The sequence below is a fragment of the Leptonychotes weddellii genome, chromosome 2, assembly GCF_054177405.1.
Source record: "Leptonychotes weddellii isolate Sample4059 chromosome 2, ASM5417740v2, whole genome shotgun sequence".
NCBI classification, from domain to species: Eukaryota; Metazoa; Chordata; class Mammalia; order Carnivora; family Phocidae; genus Leptonychotes; species Leptonychotes weddellii.
This window is the reverse complement of record NC_138370.1, coordinates 174,339,333-174,362,027: the sequence shown is the minus strand read 5'-3', so window position 1 is coordinate 174,362,027 and position 22,695 is coordinate 174,339,333. Positions and strand designations below refer to the sequence as shown.

General features: G+C 53.5%; 1 protein-coding gene across 2 annotated transcripts in view; it reads left to right on the top strand.

The window, feature by feature from the left end:
* PPP2R2C (protein phosphatase 2 regulatory subunit Bgamma) overlaps window positions 1–22,695 on the top strand; it is a 133,310-nt gene that overhangs the window by 61,983 nt on the left and 48,632 nt on the right. For both annotated transcript variants that reach the window (XM_081812658.1, XM_081812659.1), the window contains exons 2-3: window positions 18,755–18,852; window positions 20,960–21,125. In XM_081812658.1, the coding sequence (XP_081668784.1) occupies window positions 18,755–18,852; window positions 20,960–21,125 (264 nt within the window). The remainder of the gene's footprint in view (window positions 1–18,754; window positions 18,853–20,959; window positions 21,126–22,695) is intronic.

Below are 22,695 nucleotides of genomic sequence, written 5' to 3'. Positions count from 1 at the left end.
AAGGGCCTCCGTGTCTGATTCACTACCTAGTGCGGTGGTGTAACACATGTCTGCTATAATGAAGGAGCGGGGGAAGGAAGAAGGAAGAGGCAAGGAGAGAAAGAAGGAAGGAAGGGAGGGCAGGTAGCACTATTCTCATTTTGCAGGTGAGAACACTGAGGATGCGTGACTGGGAAAGGGCAGAGCCAAGCACCCCACCTACGAGTTCATCCTACTTTCCATCGTGGGTCTAAAATAGCAAGGAGCAGCTTCTTGATTTGGTGAAACGAGACCAGCTTAACTAAAAAGCCACAGGTAAAGTGGAAAGTGCAGAGGGCTTGGGGTCAGGCAGATGGGCGTGCAGAGCCCAGTTGTACCTGCCACAGGACCTTGGACAGAGCCCTTCAGCCTTCCAGGGTGGCTTTTCTCCAGCCTCAAGCAATCCTCACTCACCTCCTGGGTTGCTGGTTGGTCGGAGGAGATGGGTCAGAGCGAGGAAAACCGCCCCAGGCAGTGTTCCAAGAGTGTCACTGGTTGTCGCCCCCCGCGGCCCCATGAGGAACTTGACACCCGCCGTATCAGCAACCCTGGTGTACAGATGAGGAGGCCCAGGCACAGAGATGTTGAGTAACTGGCCCAACGTCACACAGCTAGTGCATGACAGAGCCAGGATCTGAAGCTGGGTCCTTTGGCTGGGCCACTGGGGCCACTGACTGTTTTGCTCCTGAGGCGTGTGTGCTTCCAGCGTTGAGTCTGGCTGCCGGGGATACTTAAGTGGCAACCACTGTTACCACCTTGCCAACATGCTCAGCAGGACCCTCCACTGCTGTGTTCAGGGGGGAGGCTCCCCTCCTAGATTCTGCTACTTGTGCAGCCGGAAGACAGGGCTCGTTACCCTGTCTTGCTCGTGACTTTCCTGAGCTCACAGCCAGGGCACTTTGGAGCTGATCTGTGGCCCTTGGAGCCACTTGGATAAAGTATGACAACGGAGGGCTGTCAGGCTCATGGATGCTGCATGTGAGAGCGGAGCCCTCAAGCCCAGCTCCAGGGCATCTCAGACCAGCCGGGGTGTAGGGCTCTGAGTTGCGTGGAGCCCCAAGCTGCTGTTCCATGCGTGGCTTTGCCCTCAGTCTCTGGAAGGCTGAGGAACTGCCTCATTGTCATCTGAACTCCCGGGGATCAGTGGTCCAGAATCAGGCAAGCGTGTGCAGAAATATTACAACTGAACACACAGCAGAGGGAGGCATTCTGAAGGCTGGAAGTACTCAGAAGCACCTTCTGAAAGCATTGGCCAGAGTGTCCATCTGTGAAACGGCATCCTCACCATCAGCTGGGTCCAGGAGATGCAGAGAAATGTTGTCAACCTCACCAGTTTTTTTTCTAGAAGGACAGGCGAGCTGAGTAGTGTGTTAAGATTCATGACTCAAATGTTGACTATAATTTCAGATTTATTCTCATACCCAGAAGTTTTTTTCTATGGCGGTAACATTTGCCTTTGGCCAAATATTGATTGTAGCATCCAGCCGTGCACCATGCAGCACGTAGCATGCGGCATCCAGCCTTGTACCATGCACCATGCAGCATCCAGCCATGCACCATTTGGCCAAAACATGCACTGGACACACTGCTGCTTTTGATGGAATGTCTATATGAGCTGAGATCCTTTTTCCCCCCTTGAGATGTTCTCTTGGCCTCTTCTGGCTCAGCTTCCCTCCCTCACTCCCTTGACCACAACAACCCCGTGAGCAAGAGGTAGGGCATTGTCTGAGACGGGAACAGCAAGCCTGCCCATGCAAGCTTCAGCCCAGTTCTGGGATGTTTGCTGTCAGGTTCCCATTGGCTCACCCTCACGTCTCCATTCGGCTCTGGGCATCTTGTGACAAATGGCACCAGCCTAGGAACATGGGAGAGTCCTTGATGGACCCAAGAGCTCTAAACTAAGGAACAGTGCGTGGATTAGTAGACATTAATAGATCAAACACCCACATTGCCCACCATACTTTTAGGGGTGGTGGTTGTCAACCTTTTAGGTGTTAGGAGCCCTTTACACTCTTAAAAATTATCAGGGATTCCCTAAGAGCTTCTGCATATGTGGGCTATTGCCACCGACATTTACCATATTTAAAAATGAGAACTGAGACATTTAAAAAGATTTACGTATCCATTTAAAAATGAAAATAATATGCCCATTATACGTTAACATAAATAATATTTTTTCTCTGGAAAATTACTGTGTTTTCCAAAACAAAAAAACATTCATGAGAAGAGTAGCATTTCTGTACATCTCTTTAATGTCTGGCTTCATAGATGACAGCAGGATTCTTGCACCTGCTTCTGCACTCAGCCTGTTCAGATCTGTTGTCTGCTTGAAGTGACAGAACATACAGCCTCATGCAGATACGTAGCTGGAAAAAGCAGGACCCTGTGAGCCACCAGGGGTCCTTAAACCACATCTGAGAACTGCTGACTTAAGGGATTAATGAAGCTCAGGATGAAGCCAAAAGAGGAAACTTGTCTCCCCCTCCCTGGGTCACTTGCCATTGACAAGGAATCTTAGTATCCAAAAGGAAGTAGACTGGGAGGAAAATACTGCCTCCGACTGGCTTGACCTGAGACTCCCAGCCAAGACTCCCACGCTTTGGCTCAACTGTCCCCTGCAGTTTTATCCAGCTGCAGACTTCTGTCATCCGGCTGGACTGGACGTATCTGGTGGAAGCTTGCATTTGATGCCGTATCGGCTGCCCACTGGTTTTCAAGCTTCACTGCTGTATGGCCAGCCCCGATCCCTAATATCCCATCAAAATGGTCCTGACTCTGCCTTCACTTGCTGGTCCAAGCCTCAGCATCTGATAATGCCCTGGAAAAGGCTTTGTCCATGGAGGGGGGCACCTTGGGCTTCTCCCAGGGTCAGCTCAGGCTACCCACGCTGGCTTCTGGTTTCCCGTCGGCCATTGATGAGCTCTGTGCACCTGAGGAAGCAGGATGATTATTAATTAATTCAACATGCAATTAATGAGATTCTACCGAGTGCCTGGCACAATGCATTTCTCATGCCCAGGCCAGGGTGGGTCAGACCTCCTTAGACAAATTGAGATGAATTAACAGCTTGGTAAATATGAATGATCGCAGCTGATGAAAAATGCACCAAATGGTTGTTTCCCTTAATGTAATTACTCGGGTGGTCGGCTTGCCGATAGAGCCCTGAGGGTATTAAATCCGCAGTTTGCTAGAGGATTCAGAACAGGGTAGGTGCCTGCTGTGGTGGCCCCCCCCCCCCTTTCCCCTTTACTGCAAACAAAAACTTAAAAACGGTGTTAGGAAGTGCTATAAACTGCATCTCCTCACAGTGCAGAGTCCCGTTGCTCTTTTTTTTTTTTTTTTAAAGATTTTATTTATTTATTTGAGAGAGAGAGAATGAGAGACAGAGAGCATGAGAGGGAGGAGGGTCAGAGGGAGAAGCAGACTCCCTGCTGAGCAGGGAGCCCGATGCGGGACTCGATCCAGGGACTCCACGATCATGACCTGAGCCGAAGGCAGTCGCTTAACCAACTGAGCCACCCAGGTGCCCGAGTCCCGTTGTTCTAACAACTGTAGACGCTTAGGAAACTGCCACCACGATTAGGATTCAGAACATTTCCATCACCCCCAAAAGTTTCCTTGTTGTCTGGTGCTGTCTCTCCTGGACTGTGCCCTGTGTCCTGGCGACCACTGATTTGCCTTCTGACACTGTATATTAATTTGCTTTTTTTCTGGAGCTTCATATACACGACCGCACACGCTTTTTTCTGGCTTCTTTCACTGGGCATAATCATTCTGAGATTCACCCCTGTTGTTGCGTGTCTCACTGACGTGTCCATCTTTATGGCTTAGCGGCATTCCACTGTATGGACATACCACAGTTTGTTTCTGCATTCACCTGTTGGTGCATCATTTCCAGTTTTGAGCTGCTGTGGACAAAGCTGCTATGAACATGTGTGGGCAAGTCTTCGTGTTCATGGGCTTTGTTATTCTTGGTGACAAGAGATGGCTGGGTGATATGAGCAGCATGTGCTGAGCTCTATAAGAAACTGCCCAGTTCTTTCCCACAGGGCTGAAACCCCTGTGCATTCCCACCAGCAGGGAAGATTTCCAGTTGTGTGATATCCTCACCAACTTGACATTATCAGTCTTTTTAATTTTAGCCCTCATCATGGGTGCCTACTGGCATCTCATCAGGATTGATTGATTGATTGATTGATTTCTATTTTTCCGAGAGAGAGAGAGAGCAAGCATGAGCTGAGTGGGGAGGGACAGAGGGAGAGGGGCAGAGAGAACCTCAAGCAGACTCCACGCTCAGCTTGGAGCCTGATGCGGGGCTCCATCTCACGACCCAGAGATCATGACCTGAGCTGAAATCAAGAGTCTGACACTTAACTGATTGAGCCACCGAGGTGCCCCTCTCATTGGGATTTAAATGTGCATTTCCCTGGTGACCAGTGATGTTGAGCATCTTTTCGTGTATTTACTGGCCATTCATATATCTTGCTTTTATCTGATCAAGTCTTTTACCCATGTGTAATTAAGTGGTTTGCAGGCTATTACTGAGTTATACAAGGTCTGTGTACACTCTGGATGTGGGTAGTTTGTCCGATATATGTATTGTGAGTATTTTCTCTCAATCTGTGGCTTGCCTTTTTGTTTTTATAATGGTTTCTTCCAAAGAACAAAACTTTAAATTTCGATAAAGTACAATTTACCCATTTTTTTTTCTTTTGCCATTCACGCTTTTTAGGTCTTGTTTAAGAAATCAAAGCTGCAAAGATTTTCTTCTATATTTTCGTCTGGTGGTTTTGTAGTTCTGGCTTTTATATTTAGGTCTGTGACTTACTCTAACATAATTTTGTACATGGCATAAAGTAAGGGTTGATGTTAACTTTTTTCCCCATACATTTGCATATGGATTGGGAAGACCGTCCTTCTTTCATCGAATTGCCTGGGCGTCTTTAACAAAACCACAGACCATGGATGTGTGGGTCTATTTCTGACTTCTCCGTTCTGTTGTCCTGTAGGTGTATCCTCGTAGTGATACCCACACTGTCTGATGACTGTAACTTTGTAGGAAGTCTTGAAGTCAGTTCAGGTAGGGCCTCCAGCTTTGCTCTTTTTCTGTAAAATTGTTTTGGCTGTTCTAGGTCCTGATCTAACGTGAACATGCTCACTCATTTAATCCTTATGGCCCCCTGAGGCAGATGTGGATATTTAGCCTGTTTGTAGCGTGCTGGGGTCTGGCTGCCCTCCCCAAGTGCCCTGGTCCTGGAGTCCGTGATACTGGGCTGCGCTGGGTGGAGCTTGGAAGCCGTGGCGAGGGTCCTGCTGACTGAGATGTGAGGCTTCTAGGGGCCGCGCTGCCCTCCGAGGGCCGCCGTGGGGCTGCTGGAGGAGTCTCACTCGGAGGCTGAAGGCTGGGACTGAGGCCACTTTCAGGACCCTCACAGGTGTGGATGTGTGGGACTCCACCCGGGGTGTGCCAGAGCTGTCTTGTGTCAGGAATTTGGTGCCCCAGCCCCGGTTGTTATGTTTTTAGAGATTTTGCAAGCCCGTTTTTAAACTGTGAGCGGCTTGAAGTCTCAGGCTCAGCAAACACACAAATCAGGGTGTTCACTCTGGTTCTCCCCCGTCCCCCAAAGAGCCGGTGGTCAACTGTTTACCAGCACAGCACAGACCCCACCCTCAGGAAGCTTCAGTTTCCCCATCTATAAGTGGGGGAGAGTCATGCCACCCCAGAAGGCCATCACAGCCATTAAGTAAGGTCATGGGTGCAAAATGCTTGCGGTGATCGTGATGCCAAGTTTAAGGGGCGGTCACCATGCCGGCCCCATAGTTGGGACCACACAGCAGTTGCCGAATATAATGTGCTTGGGCCTACGTTTACCCACATGGAAATGGCAGAATGGCCCAGAGTCCCAGAGCTGCGGTGGGGTTAATGCACCATGGGGGTAAGTAAGGCTCCTGGCCAGTGCCCAGCCCGTGGTGGCTCTCAGTGAGTGAGCTCCCCCAGGACCCAGGTTCCACCAGGTTGCCCGGCGAAACCATGATGGGGTTGTCCGTGGCCTTGGTATTCCAAGCAGAGTGGCTGTGCCAGCCACGTAGCCCGGTCAGCCTTGAGGCTGGGAGACAAGAGCCCCAGGGAAGCCGGGACTCCTTCCCACAGGGAGCACCAGGGTTCCTTGCTGGTGAACGAGGCCCAGCTAGAGTGACCCTGCCCATCTGCTGCCAAGGTCATGCCCTCACCCTCGGCCAGCTGCGGGTCACCCCCAGTGACAGGGCTGGAACAACAGTTGGGGGTGTCCAGGCCCTGCCTACACCCCCAGCCACCCCTTGGAATGCACGGCATCCTGCACGGGGCTGTCACCCAGGGCCACAGGGCCTTCCCAGGAGGAAGGGCTAGGAGAGTGTGTACAATGTGCGGTGTTTTTTTGTGGGCACTCTCCTGCTGACAGACACTGGGTGTTGGGAGGGCCTGCTCAGTGCCCCATTTGGCGCACTGCCGAATTCCCGTGGCCTACTGTGAGGTCTGGCACTTAGTCGGTGGTCACTAGATATTCAGTGAATAAGTAAATGGTCCCATTTGGGGAAACACAAAAAGTCCAGGCTGCCTAAGGGGTTGGGGTTGTGTTGGGAGGCAGAGAGAGAGGCAGGTGAGGGCAATGGGGAGCCACAGAAGGTTTTAGGGAGGGTCATGGTGTGATGGGGTTTCAGCTTCACAAAAGGCCCTCTGGACCGGGGCCCTGTGGACCGGGCTGGACAAAGGCAGGAAACCCCAGTCTTCCAGGAGAGAAGTAGTGATGGCCGGTACCAGGGCAGAGGTAGGAGAGGTGGGCAGAGGAGCCATCCGGCTGTGCCAGCCATGACATCAGCACCCAGCTCAGTGCCCAGCCCTCTGTCCCAGCCCTGGAGCAGAACAGAAGCAGGCCTGGCAAAGGAATCAGTGGACACACTGATGTGATGAGGCCCGAAGGGTGTCCTTGTCATCACGCCATTTGGCCCTGGTTGCCCATCTGCCAGGGGGGTCTGAGGGACTGGCTGCATCCTGAGCAGAGTGGCCAGGGCCTACGGGACGCAGGCACTGGGAGGGCCCTGGTCAGCTGGCCCGGCCCGACACTGGTGGTCAGTCTGGGTCGGCATCAGACCTCCATCCTCCCCTCCACAGCAGGCTCGTCATCCTGGCCTGTGAAAACACGTTGCCATTTCTAGAGCCCTCCAGCACGGGCAGCTCTTACTATGACCATTACACAGAGGGGGAAGCTGAGACTCAGTGGGGTTCAGAGCCGGGTCCCCCAACAGCCAGTTCACCACATCTCAAACCACCCCCCGCCGTGTATTAATTCTTCCCCTCTGCCCTTTCTCTCAGAATCCAGATCATTCTGTTGGTTTACGTGCATAATAACAACATAGTACTGATTGCAGCTCAATTTTTGAGCAGTTTCTTATTATCAGACACTTCTGTATATGTCACCTCAAGTCCTCACAACCAACCCTGAGAGATGATAGCATCGTACCCACTGTAGAGATCGGGAAACTGAGGCTCAGGCAGCCCCAGGGAAGTGAGACTCTCTCACTCTCAAACCTCCCAGCGCTTCACCGGTGGCTCGCAGATCTTGGCACAGCACAGAAGAACCTGTCAAAATGCAGATTCCAGGTGTCAGCGAGCGATTCTGATCCACTGGGTCTGAGCAGGGCCCTGGGAATCTTCATCTTTAGGAGAGAAGCCCAGGTGACCATACCGTGGGCTTTTCCTGGAGCTTGTGCTGTGAGGAAGCAGGCAGGGAGCAGGTGGTCTTCTCTGGGTCCCTTTCACACCTTGCCCCTGTCCTGAGGCCGGTTGCTAGCCCCAGGCCCCCTGGCCACCTTCTGGGCCCACAGGGGTCTGATTCAGGGATGATTCCTGGGGGCTCTGCTGGAGTCAGATCTGGGGAGTTGCCCCTGCTCTGAGCACAATCTGACCTGGCCCGAAGTCAAACCCAGCAGCCTGAGCAGGTCCTGCTGACCATGGGCAAATCCACTGCCTCTGTGCGGGCCAGGCCAACGGCTACCCAGCAGGCGCCCATCTGGCCTGGCAGGGAGGAGCTAGCAGCCACGGCCCCTGCCTGCCTGGACCCTGCCCCTCGGGGAGCACCCATGGAAGGGCCAGCACCGTCCCACCCTCGCTCCGGCTCCCACAGCAGCCCCTCAGCTGGTTGGAGGTCCCAGGGTGCAGGGCCCCTCACAGGCTCCCAGCCACCACTCAAGCCTTCTGGGGCCTGAGTTTCTGCTTCAAGGGAATGGGACCTGTCCTAAAGAGCATCCTGATCACAGTGGAGTGATACTCAGCCGAGAAAGGACTGAGCAGTGGCATACACTCCACGTGGAGAACATGCCGGGGGAAAGAAGCCAGCGCAGAAGGCCCCCAGCTGTATGAACCCCGTTATAGCAAGTGTCTCGAAGAGGCCAGGCCACAGAGACAGAAGGCAGGTGAGTGGCTGGCAGGGAGTGAGGAGTGACTGCCTGTAGGCACGGGGGCTCTCTTTGGGCGTGAATGGAATGTTCTGGAATCAGGTAGTAGTGATGGTTGCACAACACAGTGAATGCCCTAAAAGCCACTGACGTACAGTTTGAAATGTGAATTTTATGTTACGTGAATTATATGTCCGTTTTTAAAATGTTAAAATAAAAGCAGCAACCACAAAAACGCCTTGATGCCGACACCTCTCCTAACAGCTGAGGACCCAGAGCGAGACACACAAACTCCGGAAGGCACGTGCGCGGTGGGGATGGAGCCGGCTCCTGCCATCCCCCGCTACTTCCCGGTGTCCCGAGAGCCCTCAGGTGCCAGGCCTGCGCTCCTGGGCAGGGCAGGGACTCTGCCCGCCGCTGAAGAGCTCATGTCCCTTAGCGAGGGTAGCAGACGCCATTAATCCTTGTCAGATGGTGGCGCCCCAGCCCAGAATGCTCTGCAGTTGCTCCTGTCACTTGGAATGAAATCCCAAGTCCCGCCTTGGCCTGCCTCGCCCAGGGACCTCGCCCTGCCCGCCACTCTGAGCTGCCCCTGTCACCACGCACGCGCTGCCCTCCTTGCTGACCTGCAACAGACCAAGCTGACTCCTACCTCTCAGGGCCTTTGCACCTGCTACGCGCCCTGATATCTGTGTGGCTCCCCCAGGTCCCTGCTGAAATGCCCCTCCTCCAGGAAGTCTTCCCTGATTTCCCCAACTAAAACAGCACCTCCCACCCCTTCCATCCCCTTTACCTTTGTTTTCATCTTAGCTCTCACCCCCTCCCCAGAAAAATGATATATATTTATACGAAAACTTGCTCATTGGTTGCGCCCTTCACTAGAGAGTGAGCTTCCTGCAGGGAGTGTATGTGCAGAGCTCCCCCATGTATATGCAACAGTGCTTGGGATACAGTAGGTGCTCAATTACTATTCTCTTTTTTTAATTAAATTTTTTTTGGCGTCCCTGGGTGGGCCCGAATAAATTGAATTTCTTATGGCAAAACATACACAAGATAAAATGTACCATTTTAACTGTTTTTAAGTGTGCAATTCAGTGGCATTAAGTACATTTACAGTGTCATGCTACCAACCCCACTATCCATTTCTAGAACTTTTTCGTCATCCCAAACAGAAACTCTCTACTTATTTTTTTAATCTTTTATCCAACAGTCCACATTAAAAATATCAAACTCCAGCCAACATTTTCCCTTAAAACAATAACTGAACAACTCCCTGTTAATTAACATTCTTTCGAGAGGAGAAATGAATGGTAAACGGATTTGCCCAGTGCCTGTCACGTGCTGGGGGATGTCAGGTCAGCCTTTCAACCGCCTTGGGAGGTGTGGGTGGCCATCTTTGTTTCCCAGATGATCAGATGGGCTCAGGGAGGTGAAGTGCTTTGTCCGAGGTCGCACAGCTCGTAAGACTGGGATTTGAATGCAGATCTCCCGCTTGCTAGAGAGTGGCCGACCCGTGGAGTAACTACGCTGTGAGGGCATAACCTACACCAGCCCAGCCCCACCCCCACCCCAGGCCTCCCTCCACCACCCCTCTCTCCCGTGAGCACTATGTGAGCCACGCTTTCCCAGCGTCCCCGGCTCTGGCCGGCTGACCACAGGGTGGGAGGCGGTGGCAGCTGGGAGCCGCTGCTCGAGACCTTCCCAAACCTCCCACCAGCCCCTTCGCACTTTACTCCAGCCGTGTGACCCAAGCGCCATCCAGGGAGACCCACCCTGGCCTGGCCACAGCGTCCAGCTCTCCTCACCCGGCCTCTGCCCGCAGCCTGGGAGCTGCTTCCCGACCCCCCGACCACGTTCGGGCGGCAGGAGGGAACTTCTCACAGACCCGCTTGGGACCGGGGCTGGGCTTCTGTGGCCGGGGCTGAAATTCAGCCACAGCGTGATCGTGGCTCCCGGTGGGCCGGGTGCTGGCACCCAGGTGAGAGCAGAGGTGCGGGAGGCAGGTGTGGACTGTGAGCTCAGCCTCTCTGGGGTGGCGTCGCCCTCCTTCCATCAGGCCTTAGGGAGGTCAGCTTCCCTGCCCTGGGTGAGGCCTTGGACAGGTCTGTGCCTCCATGGTCACCCTCAGGGAGCTAAGTGGCCCCTTGTCACATGTGTAGTAGTGGCTGTCCAGGCCCAGGTAACGGTCCAGAGGCCAAACCAGAGCTGGCGTTTCCCCTCTGAGCCCCCTCCTGCTTGTGCTGCAGGCTGGCAGTGGGGCTGGGGCTGGGTCTGGATCTTGCAGCTCCCCACCCCCCCCACTCACTGGCATGGCTGCCAGGAGGACGGGCCACCTCCTACTTCTGGTGGCTTGGTCCTCTCTGGGTGGCCCTGGTGGGTAGGATAGAGCTGCCTGTTTTTCTCATGGGTCCTCCTCTGGCTGTTCTGGAAGTTTCCTGCCAAACCTCTCACAGAAGGTTGATCCAGATCTTGACCCAGACCTTGACCCAGGCAGTCACAGCTGTGTATCTGGTGGCCTTCATTGGCCCCAGGATGCAGTGGCCTCCCCCTCCAGCATTCTCCTTGCCCTTCTGGGAAGCCAGCAGATAGGACAAAGATGACCTACACCAGCTCTCTCCTGTCCCCAGGAAGCACATGGGCACAAGCCATTGTGTCCCCTCACAGCCATACCCCAACACCCAGCTTTCCCGGTCTTGGGCCTGGGTCCTCTGCCTTCAGGAATTGTACTTCAGAGCTCTGTGAAGGTGTTGCTAGGCTTGGGCAGGGAATAGGTGGGTGGGGACCCTCCCCTCAGTATCTGCTTTCTCCCAGGAAATGTCTTCACCCACCCCCCACTCCCATCTCTGACCCCTTTAAACGTCTCGAGAAGCACCAGGCTGGGGGTCAAGTTCAAGGACTGGAGCCAGCCTGCCTGGGAGTGAGTCCCAACCCTGTACGCCCCAGGTAGGCAGCTTTCGGCAAGTTATTAATCCTCTCTGTGCCTCTGTTTCTTCTGTACAATGGGGACAATGGCATCACTCCAACTTTTGGGAGCTAAGAGGATTTAGTGCTGTGTGTCAAGTGCTAGAACAGCTCCCAGGAAGTACCAGGAGGGTTAACTATTACTATGACCTGTTCTGGTCCGAGGGGCCAGGGTCCCGGAGCCACACGAAGTCCAGGTTCTCAAAACTCCCACTCCCTTTGCCGTCCTGATCCCTGTCATATCAGGCCTCTTGAGTCCGATGACATTACCCCTGTTTTCCAGGGGAGGAAACTGAGTCTCAGGGGATGGGACTTGCTTCAGGTCACACATCAGTGAGTGGGGAAGCCTTGAGCCCGAGTCTGGTTTTGGGGCCTCTGTCATCTTGCTGCCTCCCACCCCCAGGGCCATCACAGTGCCCTGTGACCCAAAAGAACCAGGTGTCAGCATGGAGGGCTTGGTGGCTTCCGCAAAGATGGGACATTTGGGCTGAGACCTGGAGAACATTTGGAGCTGTCCAGGTGAATGGGGAAGGGACAGCGCTGCGGTCAGAGTGCTGACCCTGGGTGGGGGACAGAGCGTGCACCTGCCTGGAAACCTAGCTGATAGTTGAGAGCTTGTTCTGATCAGGAAAGTCTTCCCTTTTCGATGACTGGCCCACCTCCAAAAACAGGTCATCTACGGAGCAGATGCAGCACTGCTGGGCGCCCTTCTGTCCCAGTCAGCCCCTGCTGCATAACAAACGCCCCCAGAGCTCAGTGGCTCCACACAATAAGCATTTAGTCTTGTTCCCAAGTCTGTGGGTCAGCTGGGTGTTCCTTGCACATTGGCTGTGCTCACTGGCACATCGGCGGTAGTTATGGTCAGGAAGGTGTCTCTGCTGCCTTTTGCAGGCCGATCTGCTGGCTGTAGGCTGGCCCAGGGTGGCCTCAGCTGCAGTGGCTCATCCCTGCTGCACCTGCCGCTCATCCTCCAGCAGGCTGGCCTGGGGTTTCGTGGTGGAGCGGGGGTCCGGGAGAGGGAGAGCAGCAACCACAAGGGCCTCCTTTTTCTCACTGAGCTTCCTTCTGCAGCAGGCAGACTCCTCTTCCCTCCTCTTTCTTGCCTGCTCCTCCCTCCTCATCAGCCTGATGCCTCTGACAACACTAATTAAAGGCAATGCTCCCATCAGAAGGATCAGGCTGGACTTTCCGAGGCCCCCCTCTGCGGTGAGCCCCGACCTCTGACGGATCATTAATGGTGTCGACAGCACTTATGGTGACGGATGGTGATGGACGAGCAGGGGAGATCCCCCTTGACGAGCATCTTAATCTCCCTGACGCATTTGCAGGCTTCTGCCAGAGTTTCCAGAGAACTTTCCAGTCCACACATAAACCCTAGGAGAACTGTGGCCAGGCAGGGATGACATTTCCCATCCTACCAATGCAACCGTCAGGGCTCAGAGAGGGTCAGTGATTTGGGTGAGGTCACACAGCGAGCACGGACCAGGGCTACAACTGGAATATCTTCCTCTTGGTGACAGCCACAGTGGGTATCCCGGGGATCCACGGGCTGATCCTTCCCCACGTGGCACCCACAGGAGCCACAGCCCAGGGTGTGTGCAGCCAGTGTCCTCCAGGGCTGGTGTGTGCACGGTTTCTTGTTTTAGCCCTGTTCTCCCTCTTAAAACAACAGAGATCCCTACTCTCACCATCTGGAGGCTGGAAGACAGAAAGCAAGGTGTTGGCAGGGCCATGCTCCCTCTGAAGCCTGCTGGAAGCATCTCTTCCAGGCTCTTCCAGCTCTGGTGGTGACCACTGTCCCCGAAGTTCCTTGGATTGCAGATGCCTCACTGCAGTCTCTGCCCCTGTTGTCACATGGCCTTCTCCCTGTGTGTCCCCGTGTCCCCATGTCGTCATGTAGCCTTCTTATTAGGATTCCAGTCATTGGATTTAGGACCCGCTGTAGTCCAGTATGACCACATCTTAACTTGACCATCTGCAAAGATGATCCAAATAAGATCACAGCCACAGGTCCTGGGAGTTATGACTTCAACATATCTTTTTGGGGACACCATTCAACCCACAACACCACCCCTGGCTCCAGATCCCAATGTGGACCTGTCACGTGGCTGGTCACATCAAACACCACCTTTGACCTGTCCCTAAGCCTACACTGGACCAGAGTATGGCTTTCTGGCTACCTGACCAGGTAGCTCTGGGCTTCCCCTGCCAGGGCTGCATGGTGCCCAATTCCAGGGAGTTGACTGGTTCTCCTTGTGCATGGTCCAAGCTGCCTCTTCCAACCCAGCCTTGCCATTTGGGGGACTCCCCAGGGCTGCAGCAGAAGGCAGAGGGGACCTCCCAAGTGGAAGGGCAGCATGGGCTTTCTTGGGATTTTTCTTCACCCATGACAGGGTAACTTGGAGCACCCATGACAGGGTGGGCTTGGCAGACCCCACTCGGTGGCTGAGTTGGGACCCTGAGCCTGAGGTTTTAGCCAGTGGCACCGTGAGGCTCTACGGTGTGGGTGCAGGGACATGCCAGAAGCCCACACTGCAGAGGCCCCACTGCATGTGTGACTTTGGGCAAGTGTCTTGCCTCTTAGTGACCCAGTGTCCTTATCTGTAAAGAGAGAATGATGAGAGGGCAGTAGGATTGTGCCAAGGTTAGACTTCTGGTCCTTGGAAGGCTTTAACTGAGTCTTCATTTGCTTTTCATTCTTGAAGAATATTTGCGCTGGATACAGAATTCTGGGTTCACAGATTTTTAATAGCACTTTGAATGACTTTTGGACTCCAGTATCTTTTTTTTTTTTAATTTTATTTATTTATTTTGACACAGAGAGAGAGAGAGACAGTGAGAGAGGGAACACAAGCAGTGGGAGAGGGAGAAGCAGGCCCCCCCGCCGAGCAGGGAGCCCGATGCGGGGCTCCATCCCAGGACCTTGGGATCATGACCTGAGCTGAAGGGAGACACTTAACGACTGAGCCACCCAGGTGCCCCTCCAGTATCTTTTTAAAAATATTTGTTTATTTATTTTAGAAAGGAGAGAGCGTGAGCAGGGGGAGGAACACAGAGAGAGGGAGACAGAGAATCTCTAGCAGACTCTCCACTCAGCATGAAGCCCAACACGAGGCTGATTCCAGGACCCCAAGATCATGACTCAAGCTGAAATCAAGAGCCAGCCTCCCAATGGACTGAACCACCCAGGCACTCCTGGACTCCAGTATTTCTGATGAGAAATTAGCAGTCACTTGAGTCCTGGTGCCTCTGAATGCAACATGGTTTTATTCTAGCTGCTTATAAAATGTTATCATTATTTTGGTCCTCAGCAGTTTAATGGTTGGGTGTGGTTTTCTTGGCATTTATCATCTTTGGAGTTAACTGAGCTTCCTAAATGTGGGCACTGATGTCTTTTCCCATATTGGGGATTTTTTTCAGTCATTATCCCTTGAAGTCTTTCTCCTACCCTATTATCTCTCGCCTCTCCTTCTGGAGCTCCAATTACATGTATGTTAGATGTTTGATATTGACCTACAGATCCTGGAAGATCTGTTCTTTCTTCTTTAAATTTATTTTCTCTCTATCGTTCACATTAGGTAATTTGTATTGATGTATCTTCAAGTGTACTGTCTTTCTTCTGTCATCTCAAAGTTTCTGTTAAGCAATTCAGTGGTCTTCTGTTTCAGATACTGTATTTTTTAGTTATAGGATGTCCATTTGGTTATTTTTAAAATAGTTTTTCTTTCTCTGTTGAAAGTCCTTTCTTTTCATTCAGTGGGAGCAAATTTCCCTTTACATCCTTGAACATAGTTATAATACCTACTTTAAATTTTTTCATTTGCTAATTCCAATATCCAGGGCATTCCATGGCTAGTGTCCATCAATTATCCTTATATTAAGTATGGGTGATGTGCTATTTCTTTGTGTGTCTTCATATAATTTTGGATTATATCCTGGGCATTGTGAATGATAACATTGTAGAGACTCTAGATGTTTCGTATGTCCCTCCAAAGAGCATTTTTGTTTTATTTTGTGTTTGTGAGCAGTTAACTTGGTTGAACTCAACTGCAAACCCCATCTCTGGGGTGATGGGCACAAACCCCCGTTCACTTCTTTTAGTCTTAGCTGGGCTGCTTGGAGTCTGTCATGTGTGTGCGTGTTTTGTGGCCAAAGATTTGGGCAGAGTTTATGTGCTGTATTTGGGGGCCCCCCTCAGGCATCCCCCTTTCTAGAATTTACTCCCTCACTTTCCGGCTACTACTAGGGTTCCCCCAGCCTCTGTCACCTGGTTTATGAGACCTAAGAGTAGGACTTTCTACCTGAGTTTCAGCAGGTATAGGACACAGGCTAGGGCCTGTTCTCAGACTAAAAGCCATGAAAATGGCTCACTAGGTGAGTGAGTGCTAATTTTCTTGCATGTTCCACCTGCATTTGGTCCCCTCCAGTGCCTTCAGGTAGTTGTGTTTTGTTATTTTTCTGTCGAGGCTTTATAGTTGTGATTGGTGAGAGAGTTGATCCAATAGGAGCCATCAGGCTAGAAGCAAAAGCTCCTATGGAGAGATTTAGAACAGGGCCTGGCAAATGAGCACTTAAGACACGTGAGTTGATGTTATTGACCCTTCCGTGGTCAAGATGAGAGGCAACATGGACATAGACACCCACATGTAGGAAGGGGTCCACATTCAATGAGGGGGCACAGAGTGGGCATGAGACTGTAGTTGTAGGAGAGACCACTGAACTGGGGGGGCAGTGGTGCTCTCTGGGAGGCTTCCTGGAGGAGGTGGTATTGGGACTGGACATGTGTCAGATATTCCAAGATGAGAGAATGGACTTTCTGATTTCAAGGTTTTATTGATAAGGATAATAGCAGTGAACCAGTGGTGAAACATCTACCAGCCCAAAGTGTGAGGAAGCAATGCCATGGTCTGCTTACTCCATAGATGTTCCCAGGATGGGACTAGCGCGGGGCTGGAGGTCAGGACCCCCAAACCTGCATAGTAAGTAAGGTTGACCCATTACTCATCTTGCACACTTCTGAGCTGGCCACTGCGAAGTCTGTAGAGGCCAGAAGCAAGGATGAGAGGGGGCTTTAGTTTTCTGTCCAGTTAATTTTGGTAACTCCTCGTTCCTCACACTAGTGATCCTTCCTCCTAGACCTTCACACCCCATGGTCCCACTGGGGCTTCTGACCCCGGGCACACCCTATTATAGCCATGCTACAAAACTGAGGCTCAGAGAAGTGGTGTGACCAACCCAAGGCCACACAGCCAAGGCGCTGGAGCCAAGACTCCAACCCAGGACTTCCCACTGGCCCGCGAGCAGCTCGGGAGGTTGTCCCTGTGCAGGGTCCTCTATCTCTCTAGCTGCCAATGGAAATAATAGCGGTATCCCCCTCAGGGGCTGGCATGAGTTTCAAAGAAGGCAGCGGATGTGAAACTGACACATAAATTGTAAATTGCCTGCAGATATTAGTGTCTGTTACCGTGGTAACAGCCCAGCATTTATGGACTGCATTGGCTCTGGGTACCAGTGGTCACACTGGCGTTTTAATTTAATAGCATTGTTATTCTTCCGTCATAAAAATAATATAAATTATGCATATGTCCAAACTCATCAAATTGTATATATTAAATATGTGCATTTATATATCTGTTATATCCCAATAAAGGTATTAAAAATTACCTTCATTACAGAAAACCGAGAAAATGTAGGAAAGTGGGAAAAGAAACGAAAATATTTTATTGCAGCCACCCCAAAGCACCCTCTGCTAATGTGGGGGGGGGGTCATTTTTCGGGTTTTCTTCCCTCTGCCCAGTGTGTTTGCCATTTAACACGGCTGTGATCACTGGTGTATATAATTAAAAACATTTTATACACAATTTTATATCCTGCTCTTTGCCCCTTAGGGGGTGCCAGTAGGAAAAGCAAGGACTGGTGCTATGCCGTCCGGGACCCCGGCACCGCTGGGTTCTAACTCCGGGTCCAGGGTGCTTGGGCTCCCGGATCAGGCCAGGCGGCCCCGTGAAGGGCCCGACCCATTCCCGGCTCCGTGCTCAGTGGGCGGGTACACGTTCCCGTCCCGCTGCTCTCCCCATCTTGTCTTGTTTTTCTAAGTTCAATGAAATGTGCTTTTATCGTGATCAATGAAAATGTCCAGCCCATCATCCCGCTGCTAAACCACCTTCTCTCTCTCCTCTTTTCTTTTGCTGTCAAAGCTGGCGTTTACTTACGGCTCAGAAAGCCAGTGCGGGCCAGAAGCTGCCTCTAACAGGCACTGGTTGGAAAAGCAAAAGGTGTTTATTGAATAGGAAAGTGAAAATCACTCGAGGTCTTGAGATAAGAGGTAGTCGGTCCTTTTGAGAAGCTGCAAGGGGCCCAGTGCCATGTTCTGTGCAGGTGCAGGAGCAGGGTAAAGGTTTGGGCTTCCGATGTCTGCCTCAGGGGCTCGCAGACCACTCAGGCTGTAGACCACTCTGAGACCTTTGCTCTACTCTGAGGTCAAATGGGGATTTGATCTAGAGGGTTTTGGGCGGAGTCGCTCACGCTCTGCTAGGTTAGCTTAAGCAGGGGCAGGGAGGAAGCAAAGGGATCCTTTAGGAGGCTGTCGGAATCTTCCAGGTGAGAGGCGGGGAGATGTGGGAGGAATCTGGATACATTGTGAAGGCCTGGCCAGTAGGACTGGACACGGAGCCTGGAGAGGGAGATAGAGAAAGGGGTCAGAGAGACCCCAAGTCTTGGGCCGGAGCCAAGGGAGGATGCAGCTGCCACCACCTGACAGGGGAAGCTGCCCACGATGGCTTTGGGAGGGAAAGCATCCGGTTTTGGGGACCAGTGGAGGGTTTCAGGCCGAGACATGCCGGGACTCAGGTCGCTGTAGGAGATGGAGTGGGGGCAGCGATCAGGGCTGAGGCTCTGTGCTAAAGCTGGATCAGAGATTCTGGGGCCTACAAAGTCCAGGCCAGGAATGTGTGAAGGTTATGGGGGTCCCACCGATGGGGAACCCATGATGGGCAGGGGTGACCACAGTTGGTCCCGGGGGCCCCCAGAGTACGGCTAGTGTCAGACTGTGGCCCATTCACCTAGGCAGCACATGAAACCCCCAAACTGTTTCTGGAAGGAAGGAGAAGGAGGAAGGAAGGAAGTAGGAAGGAGAGAGAGGGAAGCAAGCCTGTGAACAGGTCTCTGTCCCGCGGCTAGCTGGGAGGGGACAGGGGGACCATCGGCCCCTCGTTAGTGCCCCTGCTTCTGGATGGTGGCCCAGCCCAAGGGTGCAGGCTCTAGGGGGCGGGGGGCCTGTTTTGTTGAGCTCTGCAGTTCTGGGGTCCTAATGAGCCACACCTTCCTGTCTCTCCCCCCACAGCCGATATCATCTCCACTGTTGAGTTCAACCACACCGGAGAGCTGCTGGCCACAGGCGACAAGGGTGGCCGGGTTGTCATTTTCCAGCGGGAGCCAGAGGTGCGGCGGGACCTGGTGGCCGTGGGAGGGGGGCCACGCCCCACGCAGGCCTTTGCTGGCTCTGTCCTGGGCCCCGGGGACACATTCAGGACAGGCAGGGCCAGCTGTGGCCCTGGATTAAGCCTCCGATTTCTGCCTTCCGCCTGGGTGAGCCGACACCGTCCTGGCCAGAGGTGGGGGGACAGGAGGACTGCGTTTTCTGCAGCTGTGGGGCTGCCTTCTGGCTGGGGTTGGCAACTTGGCTCAGCCCCAGGCCTCACCGTCGCGAGGCTTTTGTTGTCGGTCAGAATTTCGGGTAAGACAAGAGCAGCCCGGAACAACCCACCCAGGGGCGCTGTTTCTGAACCACTCTAAGAACCTCATGATTAAAAAAACCCCATTTGTTGAGCACCTACTATGTGTGGTCACCTTGCTATCTTCTCTACACACTTTTCTCGTTTACTCTCTGCTGCCCACCTCAGAGGGTCGGGACCGACACCCATTTTACAGATGAGGACACTTGGAGAAGTCGCCCAGCTAGTGAGTAAAGACCAGGGGCTGAAACCAAGGCCATGTGTTGTCGCGTACACGCCACCCTGCCTCAGAGAGGGGGCCACCCACACACCGAACACGTGCAGGGATTAGATGCTGAAGATGGGATGGCAAACACCAAGGAGGTGGAGGACGAGGAAAGGAGAGGGGAGGGGGAGAGGGGAGAGGGGTGAGGAAGAGACGAGGAGGAGGAGGGATTGAGAAGGAGAGTGGGGAGGAGGGGGATGAAGGGGGCAGGGGAGATGTTGCAGATGCATCCCTGCCCCATTTCATTCCAGAGCGTGTTCCTCGAGGTCTGACTTCTCTGTGTTCCCTCCCTCCCCCCGTAACCTCCCTCACGACAACCCCAGTGGTGCCATTAGGTGTTATTAGCATCCTCATGTCACAGATGGGGAGCCCGGAGCTCAGAGGGTGTCACCTAGCTTAGCAAGGACACGTAGCGGAAAGCGGACAGCTGAAAATCTGTTACCCGAGCACAGCCCTGTGGCCAGAGCGTGCCGATTTCACGAGAAGGACCTGGGCAGCCCACCAGGGATTGCAAAGCCAAGCCTCCGTTTTAGAGAAAGAAATTAAATGGATAGATGCACGTTTCTCGACTTTGGAATTTTTCTCCTTTTTTTCTCTATTCCGGTCCCAGTGACCTTAGTCATAGACAGTGCTCATGGCAGCTGAAGGCACGTAGAAGCAAACATACAGAAGAACTTGAAAGCTTGCCAGAAGCAGGACAGGTGTAGAAATATAGCTATAGATGCTTTCAGAAAAGATTAATAGGAGACTTGAAATTGCACTTGGTTGACTGTCTCTGTTTGCTCCCAGGCGGGTTATACGTCTGGTGGAAGCTTCCTATTACCACATACACTGAACTTGTCTGCTGAGAAAGCCGGCCCTGTGCCCACGATGGACTCAGCACTTCACTATTTTGAAGGCTCTGTCACGAGGGTCCTTGTTATTAGGAACTCTGCTGCTTAAACCAGGATGGGCCCATGGAGGAAAGTCAGGACGATGGCCTGGCCCCAGTCTGACATTCCAGAATATTCTGCCTCCATGTAAAGTCTACTCCAAGATGTGTACATCCATGAGTCAGGACCAAGTTGGACACTCAGAATGGAAGAGCAGGCCAGAGCCTTGGCCTTGGTGTCAGACCTCAGAGGGGCGAGTGACAGCACTTAGTGGACACATGGCCTTTGGGGGGAGCGGTCAGTTCACCTCCGAGTCTCCACTTTCTCATCTGTAAAATGGGGAGAATCGTGGTGGTGCCCAGTACAGAGGGGCCGTGCAGATGGAACAAGACGGGGAGTGAGAAGCACTTAGCACCCCACGCATAGTAGGTGCTCAGGTAATGTGAGCCAGCCTGATTGCTGGACTGAGGAGGAGATGGGGCTTGGCCACAGCCACACAGCAAGTCATCGGCCATTTAAAATACAGAGTCTCTTTGACCCTGGCACCGGATCCCCCAGCCCTGCTGGACACGGGCCGCCCGGCTGCGTTGGGCTCTCGGAGGGTTTGGTCGGCGCGCCCCTCACCCCTGCCCCTGCCATGCTGGAGCTCAGGCCCCCTTGTCTGGGTTTTCCTGCAGAGTAAAAATGCGCCTCACAGCCAGGGCGAGTATGATGTCTACAGCACCTTCCAGAGCCACGAGCCGGAGTTCGATTACCTCAAGAGTCTGGAGATAGAGGAGAAAATCAACAAGATCAAGTGGCTTCCACAGCAGAATGCAGCCCACTCCCTGCTGTCCACCAATGGTGAGGGGCCCGCCTGAGCTGGCAGCGCCGGCCATCAAATGCTCTTTCCCAGCTCGCTTACACTGAGCCTTTTCCTAGGTCCCGAGAACTCAAAAATAGCATTTTGAGCAGTGGGCACATTCCATCCAGTGACGGTTCCACAGCTTGCTCAGCCTTGGCCCGTGGTGGGACGCAGGGCTTGTTTGCATTATGACGGATGGCTGGGTCGGGGACATCTCTGTCATTACTGTCCTTGGGGGTGGGGGTGGAGGGAGCTTGGTATTCCCCATGAAGGAGGCAAACCTAACTCCTCTGGAATCCCGGAGCCTCTGGGTGGGGTTGTCACTCGAGAGCATGAGGCGGGCAGCAGGAGCGTGGGTTTAGGACCCTGGCTGGCCACTTGACCATTCTGCCCCAGGGAGGCTCCTGGCCAGGCTCCTGCTTCGCTGTGCCCCACTTGGGGCCTGGCTCCCGGGGCCGGAGGCTCGGCTTCCCCTTGCTCGCCCTCCTGCATCTCTCGTCCCTGTCATCAGTGGTGTCTGAAGGGTAGGAGGACAGGCCTGGACTCCACCCAGCCCTGTGACCTCGGGGCGGTGGCCTTGCTTCCCTGAGCCTCGGTTCTGTCACCTGGGCAGCGGGGTGGTGCAGCTCCCCTGGGCTGCATAAGGGTGACATGGAGGACACCCAGCCAGCACCCTGAGACCAGCCAGCCCTGCTGCGGCACGTGTGAGCCTCACACGGTGACGCCACCTGCCTTCCCCAACAGAGCCCAGACTCAGTGCGGCTGCTAAGGCATCCTCGAAACTGCTCGGACTCAGTCCCACCAACCCTTGTTCCGGAAGGCCGCCCAGTCTGCCCCTCACCTGGCCAACCCCTTCCTCATCCCTTAGACCCCACTTGGTGTCGCCTTCCACTTAGCCTTTGCGGACTTCTCTGCTGAGCCTGCTGTCCCTCCTGCCGTCAGTCCTGACCCCCCACCCCGACCCCTCCTGACCCCAGGCCTGCCCTCCAGGCCTCCTGCTGTTCTCATCCTTCACTGTGCCAAGTGCAGGATCCGAGCCCACGAAGGGTGCCTGACCTAGGGCCATGCTCAGCCAGTGGGGAGTGGAGGCCATGAGGGCCTCCCCGAGCACAGGAGCCCGTCCCGTGGTGCACATCCCGGCTGCCACCGCCGCATCCAAGTTGCTATGCTTGTGCCTGCCTCATGGGGGCGCTGGGGGGACGAAATGACATAAGGCCATAGTGGGTTAGAACAGGGCTGATGCCTACGGGGCCGCACACACGTGTTGCTTTTCCTTGAACCGCGTGAGTGGGACATGTCATTCTCTTCCTGCCCCTCTGGAGGGAAGGTCAGCTCCAGGGGCTCTCTACACCCCCACCCTCAAAGCTTCTTGACCCTGGGTTTAGATTCCAGCTGCACCCTTTCCGAACGGCATGTCCTTGGGTACCTATCAAGGGTTTAATGATACCAGTTGTCTCCCTCTTCCTTCTCCTGAGCAGGGCTGTTTGTTTTGGCTACAGTAGCAGTCAGGGTTCTCCGGGGAAGGAGGACCGATACGATGAGCGTGTGTGTGTGTGTGTGTGTGTGTGT